This window comes from Triturus cristatus, chromosome 12, assembly GCF_964204655.1.
Source record: "Triturus cristatus chromosome 12, aTriCri1.1, whole genome shotgun sequence".
NCBI classification, from domain to species: Eukaryota; Metazoa; Chordata; class Amphibia; order Caudata; family Salamandridae; genus Triturus; species Triturus cristatus.
In genome coordinates this window covers 14,551,444-14,573,721 of record NC_140595.1, presented here as the reverse complement: position 1 = coordinate 14,573,721, position 22,278 = coordinate 14,551,444, and the positions used below count along the sequence as shown (strand labels likewise).

Sequence of the window (22,278 nt, the reverse complement as noted above, 5' to 3'; positions counted from 1 at the left end):
TCTATGCTTGTGTCTTTAACTTATTGGAATTGTTATATCATGTGACTCTTTAGTTTCAAACTATATATACATTGTCATTGGTCCAGCGCGTCATGTGATCAAGACTGCCGTTTGGCAGTCGAAACGCCTCAGGCTGGGCACTTGCAGTCGAATGATTTTGCACTGGCACTTTTAAAATCTGCACAATAAAAGAAAATGATTTTTCACCACGTTGGAGGTCCGTACCTGTTTTTTTGATCTTAAAACAACGATCGTTTCAGGACTGTGGTTGCCATATATATATATATATATATATATATATATATTACCTACTGGCGGTCGCCAGTAGGTAGTTATAGTTAGGACCACGTTTCCATAGGAAAACCTCAACATTCTATTTTGAATAACTTTGGCGCCGGTCGACGAATCCTCGCGAATTTCTCAAAATAGGTGGGGCGCTACGCTCCGCTCCTACCCTGAAAGTCTCGGGGGGATCCGTCAAGCGGGGGCTGAGATAAAAGGGGGGTCCCAAAACGCGTTTTTCCCATGCATTTTTCCATAGGACCTTTAGAACGAGCTACAGCCTGAACGGCTGAACAGAATTACTCAAAATTTGGCAGAGAGGTAGTCCCTAGGTCAAGGAAGTGCCTTTTGTAGGTTTGGTGTAAATCTGTTCAGTAGATTCTGAGAAAATAGCCTTTAAATCAATATATATATCTGAGCCCGCTTACGGTACGCTTACCGTACGCTTACGGTAAGCGTACGGTGGCGTGCGCGAGCGCGATTCTGATTGGCTCTTAGATCTTAGTAAACATTCGAATCGGCCGAAACCAGGAAGCGGCGGCCGCCATTTTGTGTATTTCACTCTGAAAAAAAAGAGTGAAAACAAAGAAAGGGGGCAATGAGGAGAGTTACAGACCCCCTAACAATTGTAAGGGGGTCAAAGAAGGACAGAAAAGTACAAAAAAAACATTTATTGATTTAAAAAAAAATCACGGGGTACGCGTACGGTAAGCTCACGGTAAAAAAAATAAAAATAAATAAATGAAAATCAGATTTAAGAGTTTAGAAATTAGGGAGCTCTAAAAAGAGCTGTTGTGTTTATGGAGTCATTTTTTTAGTGGTACTTACAAGTAAGTACCGATGCAGAGTCTAAGGTTCAAGAGGAAGACTCTGTTCCCTTCATCATTGAAGTGCACACCATCTCCTCTATAAATGTCTTGCATGTCGTAACGCAAGTTGTTGTGGTAAATGGCACCCATACCATAGTCACGGAGGAAAGCAGAAACAGATTTGTTGACGTGCTTTCTTGCTTTGTCAATCTGTGGACAGAAATGATTGGACCAGTTCCATTTTTGCCTTTGGCATATGTTGGAAAACACAAAGGCAGTTTTAGGGAAAAGTGTAAACAGTTGTGCAAAGGTGTCCTTCATAAGCATTTCCAGACCTACCCCAGTCAAAGTGCCTAGGTCATTGCCACCACAGTGCACTATTATGAGGTCAGGGTGTTGGATTTGCATGAAGGATTTCACCAATGGCATCAATTGGTGCCACTTTAACCCTCTCTGACCAATCCATTTAATGTCTACATTTGGCAAAGCAAGGTCTCTCACCATATCTGTTTTCTCTGCAAACTTTTCACTCCAGAAGACATAGCTGTGCCCTACAATCCACACTGTGAACATCTTCAAAGGAGAACTGGATGCACTCAGGAGGTGTCTTTCAGTAGAATGGCAATATGAAAATAAAGACAGTTTGGAAATGGAGGCATACATATTTTTTACAAAACAAAAAGAACTGATTGGCTGTTTCATACCATTCTAGAATAAAAAATAGGCTGTATGTGAAAATTAATAGAAGCATGTTTTGTATTGGTACAAAAAAATGTGTAACCAAAGAACAGTACTATGGATTTGCAGTTAGGTTTGAAAAGTCAAGCACTCTTGCTCTGTGGAATTGAAACATTGTGTGTCGAACTTCTGACCTAACTGCACACAGCAGTGTTCCATGAGCTGTTGCTATGGTAGCAGGCAGAAGTCAAGTTGGGGGAAGGGTACTAGGCAGAAGTCAAGTTGGGGGCAGGGTACTTTTGGAAAAGGGTTGGTTTTCAACCAATAGAAATGTGTCATTACATTTGAAAAAAAGGGGGAAGCACTGAGATTTGAAACTTACATGTATATGTGTGGAAAAATAGAGGGAAAGTTTGCCATTATCTGGTTCTGCTGAGAGGAGAGAGGTGTACAGAACAGAGATCCTGGCTCTGATAATCTGCTGTTTGAGTGACACATTTCTTTCACAACTAACTAAATTTAAAGGTGAGTTTACAGTTTGAGAGGGGATGTATGTGGTAACTTAAGAAATGAATAATAGAAATGGGAATTGTTTTTGTTGTAGTTACACATGGTGGATTCATAATGTGTCAGTCTGTAAAAGAGATTTTCACTTGGCCCGAAAAAAAAAGAGCAGTAAGTGTGCTTTCAAATTGGCAAAGAAATTTCGTTTTGGCACTTATGTGAAAACATGACTCTGTGTGCATAGAAGAATTATAGGCAGAAATGTATTGCGTCTTGCTCTGGTGATTTCACAGTTGCAGTAGATGGAAAAGAGGAGCGAATTTTTGGGGGAAGAAGCAGAGGCTTAGCACACACCCATGTGCTTGCCATGTATAGTCATGCACAGTAATTAGAAGCGGGTGGGGTTTTCAGGTTTAAGTCTGTAATGCAAATACATTCAGCATCACTAAGGCTGGTTGCCCCTGCTGGAGTGTAGGCAGTCACAGAGAATACACACGGTGGTGGTCTGAAAAAAAAACAGCTTGGACATGTGCATTTAAATAAATTTAAAAAAAAGGTTTCAGAATGTGTCAGTCTGTAAAAGTGATTTCAAAGTGTAAAAAGAGATTTTCACTTGGCCCGAAAAAAAAAGGAGCAGTAAGTGTGCTTTCAAATTGGCAAAGAAATTTCGTTTTGGCACTTATGTGAAAACATGACTCTGTGTGCATAGAAGAATTATAGGCAGAAATTTATTGCGTCTTGCTCTGGTGATTTCACAGTTGCAGTAGATGGAAAAGAGGAGCGAATTTTTGGGGGAAGAAGCAGAGGCTTAGCACACACCCATGTGCTTGCCATGTATAGTCATGCACAGTAATTAGAAGCGAGTGGGGTTTTCAGGTTTAAGTCTGTAATGCAAATACATTCAGCATCACTAAGGCTGGTTGCCCCTGCTGGAGTGTAGGCAGTCACAGAGAATACACACGGTGGTGGTCTGAAAAAAAAACAGCTTGGACATGTGCATTTAAATAAATTTAAAAAAAAGGTTTCAGAATGTGTCAGTCTGTAAAAGTGATTTCAAAGTGTAAAAAGAGATTTTCACTTGGCCCGAAAAAAAAAGAGCAGTAAGTGTGCTTTCAAATTGGCAAAGAAATTTCGTTTTGGCACTTATGTGAAAACATGACTCTGTGTGCATAGAAGAATTATAGGCAGAAATGTATTGCGTCTTGCTCTGGTGATTTCACAGTTGCAGTAGATGGAAAAGAGGAGCGAATTTTGGGGGGAAGAAGCAGAGGCTTAGCACACACCCATGTGCTTGCCATGTATAGTCATGCACAGTAATTAGAAGCGAGTGGGGTTTTCAGGTTTAAGTCTGTAATGCAAATACATTCAGCATCACTAAGGCTGGTTGCTCCTGCTGGAGTGTAGGCAGTCACAGAGAATACACACGGTGGTGGTCTGAAAAAAAAACAGCTTGGACATGTGCATTTAAATAAATTTAAAAAAAAGGTTTCAGAATGTGTCAGTCTGTAAAAGTGATTTCAAAGTGTAAAAAGAGATTTTTACTTGGCCCAAAAAAAAAAGAGCAGTAAGTGTGCTTTCAATTTGGCAAAGAAATTTCGTTTTGGCACTAATGTGAAAACATGACTCTGTGTCCATAGAAGAATTATAGGCAGAAATGTATTGCGTCTTGCTCTGGTGATTTCACAGTTGCAGTAGATGGAAAAGAGGAGCGAATTTTTGGGGGAAGAAGCAGAGGCTTAGCACACACCCATGTGCTTGCCATGTATAGTCATGCACAGTAATTAGAAGCGAGTGGGGTTTTCAGGTTTAAGTCTGTAATGCAAATACATTCAGCATCACTAAGGCTGGTTGCTCCTGCTGGAGTGTAGGCAGTCACAGAGAATACACACGGTGGTGGTCTGAAAAAAAAACAGCTTGGACATGTGCATTTAAATAAATTTAAAAAAAAGGTTTCAGAATGTGTCAGTCTGTAAAAGTGATTTCAAAGTGTAAAAAGAGATTTTCACTTGGCCCGAAAAAAAAAGGAGCAGTAAGTGTGCTTTCAAATTGGCAAAGAAATTTCGTTTTGGCACTAATGTGAAAACATGACTCTGTGTCCATAGAAGAATTATAGGCAGAAATGTATTGCGTCTTGCTCTGGTGATTTCACAGTTGCAGTAGATGGAAAAGAGGAGCGAATTTTTGGGGGAAGAAGCAGAGGCTTAGCACACACCCATGTGCTTGCCATGTATAGTCATGCACAGTAATTAGAAGCGAGTGGGGTTTTCAGGTTTAAGTCTGTAATGCAAATACATTCAGCATCACTAAGGCTGGTTGCCCCTGCTGGAGTGTAGGCAGTCACAGAGAATACACACGGTGGTGGTCTGAAAAAAAAACAGCTTGGACATGTGCATTTAAATAAATTTAAAAAAAAGGTTTCAGAATGTGTCAGTCTGTAAAAGTGATTTCAAAGTGTAAAAAGAGATTTTCACTTGGCCCGAAAAAAAAAGAGCAGTAAGTGTGCTTTCAAATTGGCAAAGAAATTTCGTTTTGGCACTAATGTGAACACATGACTCTGTGTGCATAGAAGAATTATAGGCAGAAATTTATTGCGTCTTGCTCTGGTGATTTCACAGTTGCAGTAGATGGAAAAGAGGAGCGAATTTTTGGGGGAAGAAGCAGAGGCTTAGCACACACCCATGTGCTTGCCATGTATAGTCATGCACAGTAATTAGAAGCGGGTGGGGTTTTCAGGTTTAAGTCTGTAATGCAAATACATTCAGCATCACTAAGGCTGGTTGCTCCTGCTGGAGTTTAGGCAGTCACAGAGAATACACACGGTGGTGGTCTGAAAAAAAAACAGCTTGGACATGTGCATTTAAATAAATTTAAAAAAAAGGTTTCAGAATGTGTCAGTCTGTAAAAGTGATTTCAAAGTGTAAAAAGAGATTTTTACTTGGCCCAAAAAAAAAAGAGCAGTAAGTGTGCTTTCAATTTGGCAAAGAAATTTCGTTTTGGCACTAATGTGAAAACATGACTCTGTGTCCATAGAAGAATTATAGGCAGAAATGTATTGCGTCTTGCTCTGGTGATTTCACAGTTGCAGTAGATGGAAAAGAGGAGCGAATTTTTGGGGGAAGAAGCAGAGGCTTAGCACACACCCATGTGCTTGCCATGTATAGTCATGCACAGTAATTAGAAGCGAGTGGGGTTTTCAGGTTTAAGTCTGTAATGCAAATACATTCAGCATCACTAAGGCTGGTTGCTCCTGCTGGAGTGTAGGCAGTCACAGAGAATACACACGGTGGTGGTCTGAAAAAAAAACAGCTTGGACATGTGCATTTAAATAAATTTAAAAAAAAGGTTTCAGAATGTGTCAGTCTGTAAAAGTGATTTCAAAGTGTAAAAAGAGATTTTCACTTGGCCCGAAAAAAAAAGGAGCAGTAAGTGTGCTTTCAAATTGGCAAAGAAATTTCGTTTTGGCACTAATGTGAAAACATGACTCTGTGTCCATAGAAGAATTATAGGCAGAAATGTATTGCGTCTTGCTCTGGTGATTTCACAGTTGCAGTAGATGGAAAAGAGGAGCGAATTTTTGGGGGAAGAAGCAGAGGCTTAGCACACACCCATGTGCTTGCCATGTATAGTCATGCACAGTAATTAGAAGCGAGTGGGGTTTTCAGGTTTAAGTCTGTAATGCAAATACATTCAGCATCACTAAGGCTGGTGGCCCCTGCTGGAGTGTAGGCAGTCACAGAGAATACACACGGTGGTGGTCTGAAAAAAAAACAGCTTGGACATGTGCATTTAAATAAATTTAAAAAAAAGGTTTCAGAATGTGTCAGTCTGTAAAAGTGATTTCAAAGTGTAAAAAGAGATTTTCACTTGGCCCGAAAAAAAAAGGAGCAGTAAGTGTGCTTTCAAATTGGCAAAGAAATTTCGTTTTGGCACTTATGTGAAAACATGACTCTGTGTGCATAGAAGAATTATAGGCAGAAATTTATTGCGTCTTGCTCTGGTGATTTCACAGTTGCAGTAGATGGAAAAGAGGAGCGAATTTTTGGGGGAAGAAGCAGAGGCTTAGCACACACCCATGTGCTTGCCATGTATAGTCATGCACAGTAATTAGAAGCGAGTGGGGTTTTCAGGTTTAAGTCTGTAATGCAAATACATTCAGCATCACTAAGGCTGGTTGCCCCTGCTGGAGTGTAGGCAGTCACAGAGAATACACACGGTGGTGATCTGAAAAAAAAAAAAAGCTTGGACATGTGCATTTAAATAAATTTTAAAAAAAGAGCAGTTTGTGTGCATTGAAAATGGCAAAGAAATTTCGTTTTGTGACTATTGTGAAAAGAAATGTAGTAATATATTTAAATACAATAAAGGATTTTTTTTTTAGTTTTTTTCAGGTATTGCTGAAGAACAGTGAACAAAATTTAAGATGCCTACAAAATCTCGAGTTCAAAAAACGCTAAAAAAAAAACTATATTTGAGGACAACTGGAGGACCAAAGTTAGTAGAAGATGCTGATGTTGGGAAAAAGAAAAAATCTTCTGGTAAGCAAAAAAGACAATTCCTAAACAAAATATTGAAAACAAACAAAAATGTACAAAATGTCTGTTCTCGGAAAAATGTAACAAAACCTACAGAACAGCAAAAAATTGAGGATTTAGTTAATGCAAATATACCTTCTGCAATTGAAAAGTTTAACATAAACAGAAAAACAGCATTTAAAGAGATACGTAGAAAAATGTTTCAGAGAAGAGTTATGTCCAATTTGATAAAGGATATAAAGAAATATAAGCAGAAGGCTAAATATTATAAGAGAAAAAAAGAAATTGAAGCCATTGCAGCAAAAGCATTAGAATTAAAAAGGAAACTATTCATATTAATTTTGAATAGGATGCGTACATTAGATAAAATGGTTAATGTACTGAAATCACAAAGCAAAAGCAAAAGAGTAGTGAACAGAACAAACTTTTGTAAAGTGTTTTTAGGAAAGTGGATGCATAGTTCAAGTAGTGAACCTTTTTTTAATGAAGAAAGCTATTTTCAAAGCAATAGTTTGCTGCATGCAGTTGACACCAGAGGTCGTTCATACGAAGTAAAAAACGGTTGCATAATGGAGAAGGAGATAATGGTTCCAAGAGATGAGGTACAAGTGATGGCAGATGAGGCAATGGGGAGACGTCCTAAAGCCCCAGTGTACACTTGGAATTGTAGTAGTATTTGCACTGTGCGTCAGGAATCTATTGACAGATTTCGAGAGTTTCTAAGAGAATATAGTAAAAAAAGTGTAAAACAAAAGATTAAGGTGCTTCAAAGTCTGGATCCATGCAGAGTGAGAGAGAATACTGGTTTGCAGGGTCATTCTCTTGCTTGTCTATCTAGAAAAGTGTGCAATAGTGTTTTCCATCATTTTAGGATGCTGGCTGTTCATCATACTGAAATGAGAAAGTTTGTGAGACGGTTGTATTTTGCCAAAAGTCCAGCAATAAAGTTAAATGAATTGAATAGGGCTCTGTTCCGAGGAACGGTATCAGATGTAGAGAAGGTTGTTGATGAAATTCAGTTTTGTTACTTTGGTCCTGAACAAAACAGTGCAGAGAAGGACACAATAAATGAGGCAGAAGTGGAAGAGAATGTAGAACCCTCTGTAAGTAACACATTTAATGATCACATAACAAAATTTGCAATAGTCTCTAATGAAAGACCAAATGTTACTTGTATTTGTTGCCGCAGAACTCATTATAGAAAACAAACTAGGAATGTTGATCTCTACAGAAAGAGTGAAAATGAAGATAATTATAAGTGGATGGATTTTGCCACATATATATTTCTTGAAAATTGTTTTGAATTGGGTGAAGATCAGCGTATTTGCAAATACTGCTACAACAAGTTAGAGGAAAATAGAATGCCGACCAGAGCTGTACATAATAATTTAGAATTGGATGCTATTCCTGCTGAACTTTCTGAATTAAATACATATGAGTCTATACTCATTCAATGTGTTCATCCGTTCCAGACCATAGTACGTATGGAGCCCAAAACTGGTAAATTACCTCCTTCAGATTTACTGAGAGGTTTAAAAGGTAGAGTGGTGTATTTGCCCTTGGATTTGAAAAAAAATATGGAAACTATTGATGCAGATACTTTGGAAACTGAACCATTAATTATTCTGGTTAATGGTGTCCCTACAAAGAATAAGAAGATTTGGCAGGAGCTGGTAGATGTGCGGAAAGTACAAAGAGCAAATTTGTATTTGAAAAAAAATAACAAATGGTATGAATCAATTTATATAGAAGAAGAAGAAGAAGAAGAAGATTTACAAGGAGACACAGAAACACCAACTGGACAAATTGAAAAAGTGGACAAGTCAAAGGAAGAAGAAATTTATGAACATTTTAGCATACATCCTCTCCATTCGAAAGAAGTTATGGGAGACAATATTGATCTCTTTCAGATGAAGAAAGCAAAAGGAAATCCTGTGAGTGTATGGGAGGAGAGCTTGGAAGCTCGATGTTTTCCCCAGCTGTTTCCTAAAGGAAAAGGAGGACGATACGATGAACGTCCGGAACAGATTCCAGCTTCTGAGTATCGGACTACAAGACTATATGCTGAAGATCCCAGATTTCGACAAAGTATCCCTTATTTGTTCCATCTTTTATTTGAAAGCGACTTGTCTGCACTGTCTTATGCAGTAAATCACATTTTAAAAAGTGGAGTACATTTACAAAATGTGTCTGCTAAGGATTTTATGGAGAAAGTGCAGCACCGAGATGATCATTTGGAAACACAACTGATCAATCTGATGGCTTGTCAGCGTGGGACAAATGAATATTGGTACCGACGCCATGGTGAACTAAAATGCATGTTACGCAACTTAGGAACACCAACATGGTTCCTTACCCTAAGCTGCGCCGAGTACGCTTGGGATGATTTACTGGATTTTCTACGAGAGGCCAATTCAAACATTGAAAACATCGAATACAAGACAGCAGGAGAACTGTGCTCATTGGATCCGGTTAATGTTTGCAGATATTTCAATCATAGATTTGAGGCTATGATGTCCTTCATCTGCAATAAAAAAAATCCACCCCTTGGAGAAGTAGTGGATTTCTTTTGGAGAAAAGAGTACCAGGCAAGAGGTGCTCCTCATATTCATATGCTGCTGTGGATCAAGGATGCCCCAAAGTTTGGAACAGATACTGATGAAGCAGTGTTATCTTACATTGAAGAATATGCAACATGTGCTATACCTAAAAACACAGAAGAGAACAAGTTAAAGGAGCAAGTTCTACGTTTCCAAAGTCATCGGTGTGGAAAATACTGTCGACGGAAATACAAGAGCAAAGAAAAATACTACACTAAATGTCGATTTGGATTTCCTAGACCTGTTCTTACAAATGGAAGAGTCAACAGTTTTATGTCAGCTGTGAGACATACTATCACAAGAAAATCACCTAAGAATACCTACAACCTTAAAAGAAAAGAAGAATCAAAAAATATAAATGACTACAACCCAGTCATTTTATCCATGTGGAACGCTAACATGGATATACAGTATGTTGCTGACAATTCCATTGCTGTTGCTCGATATGTAACGTCTTACATTACGAAATCAGAAAAAACAGAATTGAAGGAAATGTGGGAAGAGATTTCTCACGAGAAGACTGTCAGTAAGAAGCTGTACAGTTTTAGTTTGAAGATGTTATCGCATCGAGAAATTGGATCCTACGAATGTTCAGATAGGTTATCTTCTGCAAGTCTCTACTCGAAGTCAAGAAGAATAATTTGGGCAAGTTTAGGCCTTGCAGCAATGAGAAATCGGGTACTGAAATCTGTTGGAGAAATTGAATATTTGGCCGAGAATGACCCAGAAAGTACAGACATATTGAAAACAAACATGTTGGACACATATTATCCCAAGAGAAGTCATCATCTGGAGAACATGTGTCTCTATGAAGTGCTGCAGAACTACATTTATTCACGGAAAGCTGCAGAAGACATCAACAGTGGAAAATATAAAGTTGTTGGTGAAGAAGGATGTTTGGTGAAGCAAACCAAAGGAAGTTTGATAAATCACCGGAAGCTGAGTTGCGACACTACCGACAAGAAAGAATTTTACTACTTGGCTCTTTTACAGTTGTTTAAACCATGGCGTACAGAGGATGAACTACTGGGAGAATTCCAGAGCTATGAAGATTCTTTTAATGCTTGCAAAGACAGCATACAATGCAGTACATTCTCAACTTATCTGCAAATGTTAAATGAAGAAATTGAACAGGAAACTACAATTGCAGCAGAAATAGCTAGAGACAGTTCTCAGGACAGCCAAAGTTCAGGAACACACAGTCAAGATCCCCTAGGACAACCAATCGTTGAAAATGAAGCATCAATAGCCATGAATGAAGTGGAAACGGCTATGAATCTAGCTCAAGAAGAATTTATAGACTTAGAAAATTTGGAAAGACAACTGAATCAAGAGCAGCAACAAATTTATGAAGAGATCAGAAACAAAATTGATCACGGATTTCTACATATCAAAAAAGAGTGCTCATGCACATCATTTCATCCAATCAGGATGTATGTAAGCGGACAAGCTGGCACTGGAAAAAGTTTCCTAATTAAAGTCATCAGAAGCTACCTAAAGCAAAAAACGGATTCTACTTTGTCTTGTGTGGTTACTGCTCCAACTGGGTTAGCAGCATATAACATAAAAGGAATCACCTTACATCGTTTGCTAATGTTACCAGTGGAGCATGAGAACAAAATACAATTCAACAAGCTAACTGGAGAAGCATCCTTGGAAGTTTCACGAGTATTGAAGAAGATGCAAGTTCTCATTATTGATGAGGTGAGCATGGTATCAAACTTAATGCTTGCCTTTGTGCATTTAAGAATGCAGCAAATTTTGAAGACAGACTATGACGTGTTATTTGGTGGAAAACACGTCATAGTTTTTGGGGATCTTTTGCAACTTACTCCAGTTAAAGGACAACCAGTGTTTAATACTGTGACACATGAAGACACGAAGAAGTCATTGGGAAGCATTGGAAATACAAATATTTGGTCCTTCTTTGAGTACAAGGAACTTACAACTAATATGAGGCAAGCAAACGATGAAGAATATGGAAGTATTCTGAAAGATATCAGGATTGGACTACTCACAGATGTTGGGAAAAAAGCATTACAGAGTCGGCTGCTACATAATTTATTTCCAAAGGAAGAAATAGTTGCAGAGAAAATATACAAGAATATTGCAGAAAACAAAAGTGTCATCTGCTTAATGCCAACTCTACGTGAATGCTCAATATTTAATGAGGAGCTTTTGAAATTGGAAAAGGAAGACATCAGGAAATTGGAAGCAGTGGACAAAATTGAGGATGGAAGAATTACAGTCACAGTAACAGGCAAACTGAAAAATAAATTGGACTCACTAGAGAAGAACATCTCCAAAACAGCAGGATTAGAAAAAAATCTTTATGTTTGCATGAACTGTAGAGTGTTTTTAAGGAGAAATTTGGATGTTGAGAAAGGCTTAGTGAATGGAGCGATGGGAAGAGTTGTGGGTTTTATTAATTATCAGAAAAAAGAAGGAATTGAATGTTTACAGATAAAATTTGATCAGATAGAGGAAGTTAAAGACATTTGTCGTTGTTCAGTTCGTTTCATGCTTGTGAAAGACTTATATGTACGTAGGAAGCAGTTTCCGTTTTCACTAGCATATGCTGTAACTATCCACAAGTCTCAAGGATTGACTGTAGATTGTGCATTTGTGAACATTGGTTCAACTGTGTTCAAAGAAGGTATGGCATATGTAGCTTTGTCACGAGTCAAAACATTATCAGGTTTATTCATGATAGACTTTGATGACTCAAAAGTTAGTGCTGATACAAACTGTGTAAAGGAGTATAATAGATTAAGAAGAAGCTATGCTCCTCATTTAGGTCAGTATCCTGTGTTGGAGAAACGTGTAGTTTCTCGTAAAAGGAGAAATGAGAATATCTGTAATGAAGATGTAGAGAAGAGGAAAAAAAAGAGGAGTGATGTAATTGCAAGCAAAAAGAATAAGGAAAATGAAGAACAGGTTGTAGGATGTCATTTTGAAAATAGCTCTGGTGTCAACTGCTACGCTAATGTAGTGCTGAATGTTGCATTTTATCTGGAAAGTTTGCAAGAGCAGATAATAGTAAATCAGGGAAAAAGATTCTGTTCAGAGCTCAGTCTCCTTTTTCAAAAGCTGAGTAAAGATAAAACTCAAATAGAAAGTGCTACTGAAATTAGAAAACTTTTAGATGTATGTTCAGGACGAACACAGTTTTCTCAAAATGAACAGCAAGATGCACACGAATTTTTGATGTATTTTCTTCAGGTAGTGGAAGAAGAAGGAGTTCCCATTGACATTTTTTTTGGTCTCTCTTATAAATGGGAACATAGTTGTGATAATTGTTATAATATATGTGGCTCTATTGTTGATAATGAAAGGTTTATTTATTTGACATTGCCAGAGAGTAAAACAGTCACTTTTGCAAAATTAGTTAAAGATGCTAATCATAGCATGAAATGTGGTGAGTGTAATTCTGACATGTTTTCAACATTAATTTTAAGGGAATACGGACAGTATGTAATTTTAATGATGCAACGATGTAGAGCTGATGGATCAAAATTGGATACTTTAATAAAGAAGTTTACAGGACAGCAATTATCAATTTCAGGAAAAACTTTTGTAACTGTTGCAATAATTTTCCATGATGGACCTACTGTTACTTCTGGACATTACACAGTTTATCTAAAATGTGAAAAAGGCTGGACACTGTGTAATGATTCCAAATTGATTTTCAAACAACGTTTGCCTTTTGATTTAGCAAATTCCTATCTAATCTTCCTGAAACCTAAATTTTAGAGAGATTTGGCAAAATCTGGACAAAATAATTTTACCATTTTACTGGATTACCATTGCAATTTTGTAGAAAAAAGATTTTTAAAATTATCATTTGGCCTAAAGGAAAGATAACCAATTGTAATGTGGACTTTTTTAAATTTTAATGCAATTTTCAAAAACCAATAATTTAGAGATAATCGGTAACTTCTGCACATTTTAATTTATGGAATGCTATTGGACTGCCATTGGAAATTTTTTCTAAAATGATTTAAAAAATTACTATTTGGCCATGTGGAAAAGTAAGCAATTCTATTGTGGACTAAATAAATTATTCAAAAAATTTTCGTGAACCAAAATGTTACAGAGAATTGGTGAGATCTGGACAGATTAAACTTTAGAATTTTAATGGTTTTCCCTTGGAAATTTATTCCAGGAAAAAAAAAAAATACTATTTGGCCTAAAGGAAATAAAATCAGATGTATTTTGGAGTTATTTGAGATATAATATTGTGATTATACTTCTGAAACAAACATATCAGACGGTATTTTAAAGAAAAAAGTATTGTTTTTAGATGATATTTTTTTAGAATAATATGCATTTCTGTAATGATAAGTTTAAGTGAGAAGACATTCTGGGCTTTTTTAATACAATCTTTGTGATTGTTAATTTTTTTTGCCCGCTGTAAAATGATGAATGCAATTGCTTTCACAATTAATAGTGAAATGCAATATATTCTGAAAACAGCAAAAATAAGGCAAAAATATTTTTTTTTAAAAAATGTAAATATGTGTATTGTATTATAAAATGGATAAAAAATATTAATACTTTTTTCTTTATTTTCAGATCGATATAGAAAATTTTCGGAAACTACAACCATTTTAAAAACTATTTTTAAAAAAAACAAATGAATAAATATTTTTTTGAGTGAGTATGGTAAGTTAAAAATAAAAATTGTAGTCTCTCAAGGACTTTGTAATGAGATAAATGATTTTTAGTGTTTTTTTTTAAAAAATAAAAAAAAGGTACGCTTACCGTACGCGTACGGTAAAAAAAAAAAAAAAAAGTTTTTAAAAAAAAAGAAAAAAAAAGATGAAAGATAAGGTTGGCTCTTAAAAGAACCGTTGTGTTCATGCAGGGACAGAGGAAAGAAAGATTGGGAATATTAGACGGTACGACAAGTGTGCTGATCTATTTTACTGTTCACCAGGGAAACACTGGTCTCCCTATAAGTAATTAGATCGTGACAAGTGGCGCACCGTACTTCAACCCTCGCAAACCGAGGGTTAATTTCCAGAGGGCCAGCAAAAGGAGATTCTCCCCCCACAGATGAAGGGCTCACCTGACCTGCAGAAGAAGGAGTCTGCCCTGCAGATGATGGTCCAGGCTGAGCTGCTGTGGATGTACTGGCTCGTCTTTCTGAAGAGTTACCTCCAAAAAGATGACCATGTGTCCTTCTGTGTACTTCCTGGAGGTGTCTCTTCATGGTGTGATTCCCAAAGGAATACTTCCTGTTAGGATTACCTCTAGAAAGTACACGCTTACACAGCTTGCAAGTAACTAAGGGTGCATTCACCTTTTGCTGGCCTTCTGGAAAAGTAAAATACTCCCAAACGTAAGAAGGCTTTACTTTCCTCGCTCTCTGCCTCAAGACAGTGCTGCTGGTGCTAGCCTCACTCTCAGAAGAGCTCTGCTGTTCTGCCATCGTATCCCAAAGACAAACCAGCTCCTTCTCCCAAGGGATCACAAGCAGAAATGAGGGGAATGGGTGTGGTGTAGGAGAGTTCTAGAACTGAAAGTAGTTTCAACCAATCAAAAGTTGTGTTTCAAGATCACATGACCTACCGTACGCTTACGGTACGCTTACGGTACGCTTACGGCAAAAAGTACGCGTGCGCGTAAAAAAGACACGCGCTTGCGCGCATGCGCATAACAGTCATTTCCCGGCACTTCCGCGTAACGTGCGCGTGTTGCGTAAGCGCGCACGCGTCCCACGCGCAGTACGCGCGGCTACGCAAAGTACGTAACTATACGCAAGCAGCGTAGATAGATTACGGGCGTTGCGTAAACCGTACGCTTACCGTGAGCTTACGGTACGCGTACTATAAAAAAAAATAATAAAAAAAAAAAAAAAACTGGAAATAAATTTTACATGTTTATTTTAAAAAATATATATAAAAAAAATATTTAAGGATTTTAAAAATTTAAGCATAGTCTTTATAAAAGATAAGAAAATTAAATTAAAAATATGTTTGAAAAAAATGAAGAATAAAAAAAAAATAGCATATAAAAAACCTTGCAAATTCACTGAAAAAACCATGGGTTTCACACACGTTATAGTTAGGAATTAGCATTTAAAAAACCTTAGAAATTCACTGAAAAAACCATAGGTTTCACACACGTTATAGTTAGGAATTAGCATTTAAAAAACCTTAGAAATTCAGTGAAAAAACCATAGGTTTCACACATGTTATAGTTAGCTGGACATTTTACTCGTAAAAAACCAATGAAATTGCCCCGTTATAGTTAGTTCAGCTAACTATAACTCGCGCGCCCGCAATGCACTGCTGATGACGTCACATATTACATCACTCATGACATGGTCAGTGACATCACTCATGACATCACTGATGACATCTCAAATGACATCACTGATGACATCACTGATGACATCATCCAGTGAATGTGTGTTTTTCAGAAAAATAAATATGTTTTATATATGTGTATCTCAAGGTCGATGGAAGAATAAATGGGTATATAAGTGTCTAAATGGATGATTTGTTTTTGAAAAATTGATTGTGTTACTGACTGATTAAGTGTATCTCTCACTTTGTGTATAAGTGGCTGCATGGGTTGGTGAGTAGCTACATGGGTGTCTATATAGGTTATTAGTTGTTTTTTTGAGTATCAGTCTGAGTGTCTGTATGGTACGGTGGGGGGTATTACGTAGTGCATAGATGCATGAATGAGTGACTCACTGTTTGTATGTGTTGAAGACAGCATGTGTGCAGGACTGTATGGGTGGATGAGTGTGTGTATGGGTGTGTTAGTGAGTGAATGACTGTCTCAATAGTGTCTTCAGGAGTAACTACATATGTTTTTAACTAGTATATGTGACTATTGGTGTATATATGTGAGTATATGTGAGAGGGAGAGATTGAAAGAGTTCCTGTATGAATAAGTATGTGTTTCTATAAGTGATTGTTTAAAAGACTAAGTATGTGTAAGTTTCCGTAGAAGTAAGTATGGTGGTGTGTGTATTACTGTATATGCAAATAAATGTATGTTTTATTCTTTATTAGCATGAGTGACTATGTGTGTGAGTAACTCTATGGATGAGTGGCATTGTGTAACAGGATGTATAGATGTATGAGTACATATGATGAGTGAGTACATGTATGAGTGACTGTATAGGACTGTTGGTGAATGAGTGGATGTGTATGTGGATCTTAGAATTACTGAAGAGGTTGTTGTAACTGGTATTGGTATGTCCATTGTTTTGAAATTTTTAGTCTCTATTTTTGAATGTGTGTATCAAAGCTTATATTAAGGTGAGAGGAGGTCTGCCACTCTATCACAAGGATGATGTCATCAGTGATGTCATCAGTGATGTCATCTGAGATGTCATCAGTGATGTCATGAGTGATGTCACTGACCATGTCATGAGTGATGTAATATGTGACGTCATCAGCAGTGCATTGCGGGCGCGCGAGTTATAGTTAGCTGAACTAACTATAACGGGGCAATTTCATTGGTTTTTTACGAGTAAAATGTCCAGCTAACTATAACATGTGTGAAACCTATGGTTTTTTCACTGAATATATATATATATATATATATATATATATATATATATATATATATATATATATATCCCACAAATCTCCTCCGGAAGAAAGGAGCAGAGGCCTCACGGGGGACTGTACGGAAACACCTTTTATTGAAATAAATGCGGCATGATGCATTTCGGCCCTTGATCGGCCTTCTTCGGATGCCTAAATCCCAGGAGGCATGGGAACACCTGAAAATAATTGTCCAGCAGCTTCACCATTGGTGGTGACCCGCTCCACCCATCGAATGCTTGCTCACCGATCCGTCCTTCGTAGGAACTACGGGTCCCAGGATGCCTCTGTACTCCCGGTAGGTGCTGCAGGGGGGTCCAAATGGAATCGCGGGATGCCGGGCAAGCAAGGTGATACCCAATTGCCAATATCCTGTGTGTGTAATTTTCTCGGTGTGTCCTCGGGTCCCCAAACACCGCTTCAGCCCCGCAATCCAGGCAATCAATGATGGTGGAGGCAGGAGTGACAATGCAACCCGCCCTACATCTCGCCGCCATCGGATGTCCTGGAAGGTGAGGCGTGCCACGGAACTACCGATCCCTCGGTGCCCAAACAATACTGCAACAGCAGCCGCCAGATATGTCCGTGGCCAACTTGACAAAGCGGGGCCCTCTGACTCACGTCGCTGGCTGACGTGAAAAATATCCCACAAATCTCCTCCGGAAGAAAGGAGCAGAGGCCTCACGGGGGACTGTACGGAAACACCTTTTATTGAAATAAATGCGGCATGATGCATTTCGGCCCTTGATCGGCCTTCTTCGGATGCCTAAATCCCAGGAGGCATGGGAACACCTGAAAATAATTGTCCAGCAGCTTCACCATTGGTGGTGACCCGCTCCACCCATCGAATGCTTGCTCACCGATCCGTCCTTCGTAGGAACTACGGGTCCCAGGATGCCTCTGTACTCCCGGTAGGTGCTGCAGGGGGGTCCAAATGGAATCGCGGGATGCCGGGCAAGCAAGGTGATACCCAATTGCCAATATCCTGTGTGTGTAATTTTCTCGGTGTGTCCTCGGGTCCCCAAACACCGCTTCAGCCCCGCAATCCAGGCAATCAATGATGGTGGAGGCAGGAGTGACAATGCAACCCGCCCTACATCTCGCCGCCATCGGATGTCCTGGAAGGTGAGGCGTGCCACGGAACTACCGATCCCTCGGTGCCCAAACAATACTGCAACAGCAGCCGCCAGATATGTCCGTGGCCAACTTGACAAAGCGGGGCCCTCTGACTCACGTCGCTGGCTGACGTGAAAAATATCCCACAAATCTCCTCCGGAAGAAAGGAGCAGAGGCCTCACGGGGGACTGTACGGAAACACCTTTTATTGAAATAAATGCGGCATGATGCATTTCGGCCCTTGATCGGCCTTCTTCGGATGCCTAAATCCCAGGAGGCATGGGAACACCTGAAAATAATTGTCCAGCAGCTTCACCATTGGTGGTGACCCGCTCCACCCATCGAATGCTTGCTCACCGATCCGTCCTTCGTAGGAACTACGGGTCCCAGGATGCCTCTGTACTCCCGGTAGGTGCTGCAGGGGGGTCCAAATGGAATCGCGGGATGCCGGGCAAGCAAGGTGATACCCAATTGCCAATATCCTGTGTGTGTAATTTTCTCGGTGTGTCCTTGGGTCCCCAAACACCGCTTCAGCCCCGCAATCCAGGCAATCAATGATGGTGGAGGCAGGAGTGACAATGCAACCCGCCCTACATCTCGCCGCCATCGGATGTCCTGGAAGGTGAGGCGTGCCACGGAACTACCGATCCCTCGGTGCCCAAACAATACTGCAACAGCAGCCGCCAGATATGTCCGTGGCCAACTTGACAAAGCGGGGCCCTCTGACTCACGTCGCTGGCTGACGTGAAAAATATCCCACAAATCTCCTCCGGAAGAAAGGAGCAGAGGCCTCACGGGGGACTGTACGGAAACACCTTTTATTGAAATAAATGCGGCATGATGCATTTCGGCCCTTGATCGGCCTTCTTCGGATGCCTAAATCCCAGGAGGCATGGGAACACCTGAAAATAATTGTCCAGCAGCTTCACCATTGGTGGTGACCCGCTCCACCCATCGAATGCTTGCTCACCGATCCGTCCTTCGTAGGAACTACGGGTCCCAGGATGCCTCTGTACTCCCGGTAGGTGCTGCAGGGGGGTCCAAATGGAATCGCGGGATGCCGGGCAAGCAAGGTGATACCCAATTGCCAATATCCTGTGTGTGTAATTTTCTCGGTGTGTCCTCGGGTCCCCAAACACCGCTTCAGCCCCGCAATCCAGGCAATCAATGATGGTGGAGGCAGGAGTGACAATGCAACCCGCCCTACATCTCGCCGCCATCGGATGTCCTGGAAGGTGAGGCGTGCCACGGAACTACCGATCCCTCGGTGCCCAAACAATACTGCAACAGCAGCCGCCAGATATGTCCGTGGCCAACTTGACAAAGCGGGACCCTCTGACTCACGTCGCTGGCTGACGTGAAAAATATCCCACAAATCTCCTCCGGAAGAAAGGAGCAGAGGCCTCACGGGGGACTGTACGGAAACACCTTTTATTGAAATAAATGCGGCATGATGCATTTCGGCCCTTGATCGGCCTTCTTCGGATGCCTAAATCCCAGGAGGCATGGGAACACCTGAAAATAATTGTCCAGCAGCTTCACCATTGGTGGTGACCCGCTCCACCCATCGAATGCTTGCTCACCGATCCGTCCTTCGTAGGAACTACGGGTCCCAGGATGCCTCTGTACTCCCGGTAGGTGCTGCAGGGGGGTCCAAATGGAATCGCGGGATGCCGGGCAAGCAAGGTGATACCCAATTGCCAATATCCTGTGTGTGTAATTTTCTCGGTGTGTCCTCGGGTCCCCAAACACCGCTTCAGCCCCGCAATCCAGGCAATCAATGATGGTGGAGGCAGGAGTGACAATGCAACCCGCCCTACATCTCGCCGCCATCGGATGTCCTGGAAGGTGAGGCGTGCCACGGAACTACCGATCCCTCGGTGCCCAAACAATACTGCAACAGCAGCCGCCAGATATGTCCGTGGCCAACTTGACAAAGCGGGGCCCTCTGACTCACGTCGCTGGCTGACGTGAAAAATATCCCACAAATCTCCTCCGGAAGAAAGGAGCAGAGGCCTCACGGGGGACTGTACGGAAACACCTTTTATTGAAATAAATGCGGCATGATGCATTTCGGCCCTTGATCGGCCTTCTTCGGATGCCTAAATCCCAGGAGGCATGGGAACACCTGAAAATAATTGTCCAGCAGCTTCACCATTTGTGGTGACCCGCTCCACCCATCGAATGCTTGCTCACCGATCCGTCCTTCGTAGGAACTACGGGTCCCAGGATGCCTCTGTACTCCCGGTAGGTGCTGCAGGGGGGTCCAAATGGAATCGCGGGATGCCGGGCAAGCAAGGTGATACCCAATTGCCAATATCCTGTGTGTGTAATTTTCTCGGTGTGTCCTCGGGTCCCCAAACACCGCTTCAGCCCCGCAATCCAGGCAATCAATGATGGTGGAGGCAGGAGTGACAATGCAACCCGCCCTACATCTCGCCGCCATCGGATGTCCTGGAAGGTGAGGCGTGCCACGGAACTACCGATCCCTCGGTGCCCAAACAATACTGCAACAGCAGCCGCCAGATATGTCCGTGGCCAACTTGACAAAGCGGGGCCCTCTGACTCACGTCGCTGGCTGACGTGAAAAATATCCCACAAATCTCCTCCGGAAGAAAGGAGCAGAGGCCTCACGGGGGACTGTACGGAAACACCTTTTATTGAAATAAATGCGGCATGATGCATTTCGGCCCTTGATCGGCCTTCTTCGGATGCCTAAATCCCAGGAGGCATGGGAACACCTGAAAATAATTGTCCAGCAGCTTCACCATTGGTGGTGACCCGCTCCACCCATCGAATGCTTGCTCACCGATCCGTCCTTCGTAGGAACTACGGGTCCCAGGATGCCTCTGTACTCCCGGTAGGTGCTGCAGGGGGGTCCAAATGGAATCGCGGGATGCCGGGCAAGCAAGGTGATACCCAATTGCCAATATCCTGTGTGTGTAATTTTCTCGGTGTGTCCTCGGGTCCCCAAACACCGCTTCAGCCCCGCAATCCAGGCAATCAATGATGGTGGAGGCAGGAGTGACAATGCAACCCGCCCTACATCTCGCCGCCATCGGATGTCCTGGAAGGATATATATATATAAATAGAAATAGTCCTTTCCGCTCTCCTTCCCACTCGGCGGAAATACAGGCACGGACCTCTCGCCTCCAAATCGAAAATTAAACAGTCCCACAAGCCAGGGCGGGTGAAGCAAATAGTTTAATACCCAATTTAAAATGCAAAAATTAACGGACCAGTGTCCTCCATGACGCGTTTCGCTCCACGCAGGGAGCTTGATCACATGATGCGTCTCCGTGAAATGAGCTCATAAATAGAGCGACACTGAACATCACCAGGAAGAAAATAGAAGACAGACTGCCAAATAGATCCTGACACACAATCTGTTCCCTATAGGCATGATCGGTACACTCCTTCTCCAGAAAGTATACACGGACACCAGGGAGATTTGCAGTTTCAAATCGGTTTTAATGAACTGCACTCGCTACGCGTTTCAGCTTTCGCCTTGTTCACGCTGAAGCAGCATTTTTTTGAATAAAGTTATATAAAGTTCATAAACGCAAAAATAAACAACAGACTCCTCACATCAACAGAATGTAATGCAGAGACTTGGTAATTTAGGCGGCCATCTTAGCCTAGTACAAAATTCATTATACAGGTATATATCCTTCTGTGTATCTCGTAGCATATATATAAAATAACTAAACGTTCAATTAATTATTGGAAATAAGTGCATATTATATCACATTATCGTGTTTCCAAATAATATAAACACAATACCACACCCTGTACAATATGCATAAATTATATACAATATGTACAATATATACACACATGTTATGCCCCAGTGGGCAGATTTACAAAGTTATTCCAACAACTATTGGCAATAAGCATCTCAACCAGATGGTAATCTTATTCATGTACATGCGCAATCTTATCACCCCAGTGGGCATACTGAAAGAATACATAATCCATATTTCTTTTCTTCCTCCTCTGTTTTGCCTGTTTGTTCCTCTGGTTTTTCCTCTGCCGCCTCGTCCTCTGCCTCTCTGACCAGTTTGGTCTTGATATTGCTCTGTCCGTCCCTGATTTAGCATTTGGAACTGGGCTAAAAAATTATTCGGTTTCTTTTGAGGGTCTTGACTAACCAAGCTGGCAGCCACTGACATAGGAATATCCGGT

The 22,278-nt window shown here is 40.7% G+C and overlaps 1 protein-coding gene across 1 annotated transcript; it reads left to right on the top strand.

Moving 5' to 3' along the window:
- Positions 1-1,246: 1,246 nt before the first annotated feature.
- On the top strand, positions 1,247-21,498 carry LOC146772197 (uncharacterized). Its single transcript, XM_085636970.1, has 3 exons — positions 1,247-2,294; positions 6,652-12,342; positions 21,493-21,498. The coding sequence occupies exons 2-3, from the start codon at positions 6,694-6,696 to the stop codon at positions 21,496-21,498; spliced, it is 5,655 nt and encodes a 1,884-aa protein (XP_085493096.1). The 5' UTR covers positions 1,247-2,294; positions 6,652-6,693.
- The last annotated feature ends 780 nt before the right edge of the window (positions 21,499-22,278 follow it).